Raw genomic sequence first — 3,426 nt, forward strand, 5'->3', positions numbered from 1 at the left:
TTTTAAAAAACCCCTTTAATCCTAATTCTGTTCCTGTATTCCTGTAGCATTCTGTAGGGTGTCATGTTGATTGATTGTGTCAATGTTGGTCCCTGGAATAAGATTCGCATTAGCTCCTTCAATTAGACAGTCCCACTGATCAAAATCTTTATGAAGTCCTGAAAAATACAAATGTCAATAAACCTATTACACTTTTGAGAGCAGTAAACAGTTCAGTGCCTCTAGGTGGCACAATAGAATTACAAATTATCAAATTGCATAATGATTTTAGAGGCAAAGTGTATTCCATCAGCTGCGGGCAAATGAGAGAATGAAGGGAGGACCCCAGCTGTTAGAATCCTCCAAGTGGGACCACAGCCTAGTACAACCCCTATGGAAAACAGTATGGAGATACTTCAAAGAACTTAAAGTAGACCTTCTGTTTGATCTAGCAATGCCACTGTTGGGTATTTACCCCAAAGTAAAAAATATCATTTTATCCAAAAGACATGTGCACTCAAATGTTTATTGCAGCCCAATTCATAATCACAAAGATGTGGAATCAATCCAAGTGCTCATTACTATATGATTGGATTCATAAAAATGTGGTATAGTTATACTATGGAGTACCACTCAGACATTAAAAAACTGAACTAATACCCTTTATAATAACCTGGGTGGAAATGGAGATCACTCTTCCAAGAAAAGGATCACAGCAATGGAAAAACAAACACCTCATGTATTCACTATTAAACTGGAACTAACTGATCAGTACCCATGTGAACATTTGGTGGTAAACTCAATGGAAACCAAGCAGGTAGGAGGGGGAAAAGGGGGACAGGTGAATTCACACCTGATAGGGACCATAGGGACTTATAACTTTGAGTCAAACTGCAGAAAAGCAAATCTACCAACCACCCCATGGTTCATAGAGAGACCATTAGCTTTAGCAGCTAGACTTGCTCTGTAGGATATACAGTATGTAAAGCAGCACAATTAACTTCCTCAAATGTTTGCTTTCAAATTGATTTACAGCTTTAAATATAAACCAACTAGAAACAGTTAAAATGGCACCAAAGTTGTGTTAAGAGAGACAGTTTTGTCAAGAAAGAACATTAGTTTCTTACCTAAATGCTTTTGTAAGAATGCTAATGAAGCTTTGTTGCTAAGATCAATAGCTACATTTGAATCTATATCTCCTTTTAATGCAAATATGGATCCAAATATTTTACCAGTTGCAAAAGTGAAGTCAGCAAAATTCTGATGGACTGAACCCCTAAAAGAGAAGTGAGGAATTTAAAAATCACATTGTTTGATAAAATTATTTTTGAAGTTAGGGTACAGGAAAGATACTGGCCTGGTTGGCCTATTTATTGAGAAGCATGGAAATAAAACTCAGAATTTGATCTCCTTGGATGTATTTGAGGGTCACAGGCTATTCCTTTAGGGATCCTAGCATGTATTCATCTTCCTGCTAGAAAAACAACTTAAGGATCCTGTGTTGGTTGATGTCTTGATTTTAGAAGAAATGATTTCTGCTTTTTAATATACTAGAATGCTTTCAGTTTGAGACAGTAGAGTATGTTGTGTGTTAAAGAGGCCCTGAACTCAGAGCCCCAGCCTGCCCACCTACCCTCACCATTGAATTTGCTATCTATTTGATACTACTCAAAACACTTTGGATTTAAGCCTTAAATTAAATAGATACCTTTAAAAAAAAAACTTTCCCAGTGATAGTTTAACTGTACAAAGATTACTCACATTCCTCTTTAAATTTCTCAACCACCTAACATCAAATGGAATGGCCTTTTTTAAATGCTTGTTTTCTACCACCTCTGGGACAGTTACCACTTGATGATTTTCTTGTGCTTTTTATTCCCTCTTCATTCCTTTGACTTTGCATGCTCCCTTCCAACCCTAACCACTCTTGTGTTCTTCCCGGGATCTTCACCTGTCTCCCACAGGCTCCATGTAGGCATTCCTCAAGATTCCATTCCCAGAACAATTCTTTCCTCACTTTGCAGTTTCATCTATTCCGAAGGTTTCATCTACGCTATCACGCAAATTCTGTACTAGTCCAATTTGTGGCCAGACAGTTCTACCCAAATTTCCCAGTTCTCAAGCTAAGAAATCCCACAGCTAAAAGACAACATCTTCCCAGCTCTACCCAGTGTGACTCTTCCTCTCCACTTTGTTGGTTCTTACAAGCTAGGCATCAATCTTCTGCTCATCTCATCTCAAAACAGGGCCAGCCTGACTCCCTCTCACTCTTCCCCATGCTCTAGTCATAATTTGAGTGTCAGAAACATAAAAAAGGGAAACAGAGGGGTCGTGAGAGAGCTGAGAGCAGAACCGAGGATGCTGCCAACAGTGGAGGACGGGCTGAGAAGGAAGGAAGGAGCACAGAAACCACAGGAGAAGCAACACAGAGAAGAGTCATGGGTCAAGAAGCAGAAATAGAGACGGTCAACAGTGTCCAGCAGCTGCGGAGAGAGAGGCTGCAGGGCAGTGTGCTGCAGCCTTTCCTGTGCTTAGCAAGCCAGTTTCAGCACATGCTGGAGGCAGCTCAGGAAACTAGACCACAGCAGTCAAAGAGCAGATAGAAGGGTCTGGCACAATGGCTCATGCCAGTAATCCCAGCACTCTGGGAGGCCAAGGTGGGTGGATTGCCTGACCTCAGGAGTTTGAGACCAGCCTGAGCAAGAGCAAGACCCCATCTCTACCAAAAACAGAAAAATTAGCCAGTGGCTTGGCGCCTGTAGCTCAGTCCTTAGGGCACTGGCCACATACACTAAGGCTGGCAGATTCAAACCCAGCCTAGGCCTGCTAAACAATGACAACTGCAACAGCAATCAAAAAATAGCCAGGCATTGTGGTGGGTGTCTGTAGCCCCTGATACTTGGGAGGCTGAGGCAAGAGAAGTGCTTAAGCCCAAGAGTTTGAGGTTGCTGTGAGCTGTGACGCTACAGCACTCTGCCGAGGGCCACATAGTGACACTCTGTGAAAAAGAAAAGAAAAATTAGCTAGGCATTAGTGTCCATCTGTTGTCCCAGCTACTTGGGAGGCTGAGGCAAAAGGATCGTGTGAGTCCAGGAGTTTGAAGTTGTTGTCAGCTATGACACAGGGCACTCTACCCAGGGTGACAGAGTGAATAGAATTAAGTACATGAAATATTAAATATAGGCTATTCTTTCAAGATTTCTAGCAATTAAGGGAAGAAAAAAGATAAGGTGAGAGTCCATCAAAGAAGTAATGTTGTTTTTCATGTCCAGGAAATAAACATGGTGCTCAACGGTACTCTAGTCCAGCTTTGAGGAATTTATAAACTCACATTCTTTCACAATAGCTAAATATACTACAGGTCTCACAGATGATCTGACTCTTTCTTTAAAGAGTTCCTAGTCTTGGGCAGCATCTGTGGCTCAAATGAATAGGGCACCAGCCCCC

At 41.4% G+C, this 3,426-nt stretch overlaps 1 protein-coding gene across 3 annotated transcripts in view; it reads right to left on the bottom strand.

Moving 5' to 3' along the window:
• The window catches only part of PLA2G7 (phospholipase A2 group VII), a 31,122-nt gene continuing 27,696 nt past the window's right edge, over nucleotides 1–3,426 (bottom strand). For all 3 annotated transcript variants that reach the window (XM_023512920.1, XM_003789247.3, XM_012804639.2), the window contains 2 exons: nucleotides 1,107–1,255; nucleotides 1–158 (listed from right to left, as the gene is read on the bottom strand). In XM_023512920.1, the coding sequence (XP_023368688.1) occupies nucleotides 22–158; nucleotides 1,107–1,255 (286 nt within the window). In that variant the 3' untranslated portion in view covers nucleotides 1–21. The remainder of the gene's footprint in view (nucleotides 159–1,106; nucleotides 1,256–3,426) is intronic.

The sequence above is a fragment of the Otolemur garnettii genome, unplaced genomic scaffold (assembly GCF_000181295.1).
Source record: "Otolemur garnettii isolate 467f Iridium unplaced genomic scaffold, OtoGar3 scaffold00031, whole genome shotgun sequence".
Taxonomy (NCBI): domain Eukaryota; kingdom Metazoa; phylum Chordata; class Mammalia; order Primates; family Galagidae; genus Otolemur; species Otolemur garnettii.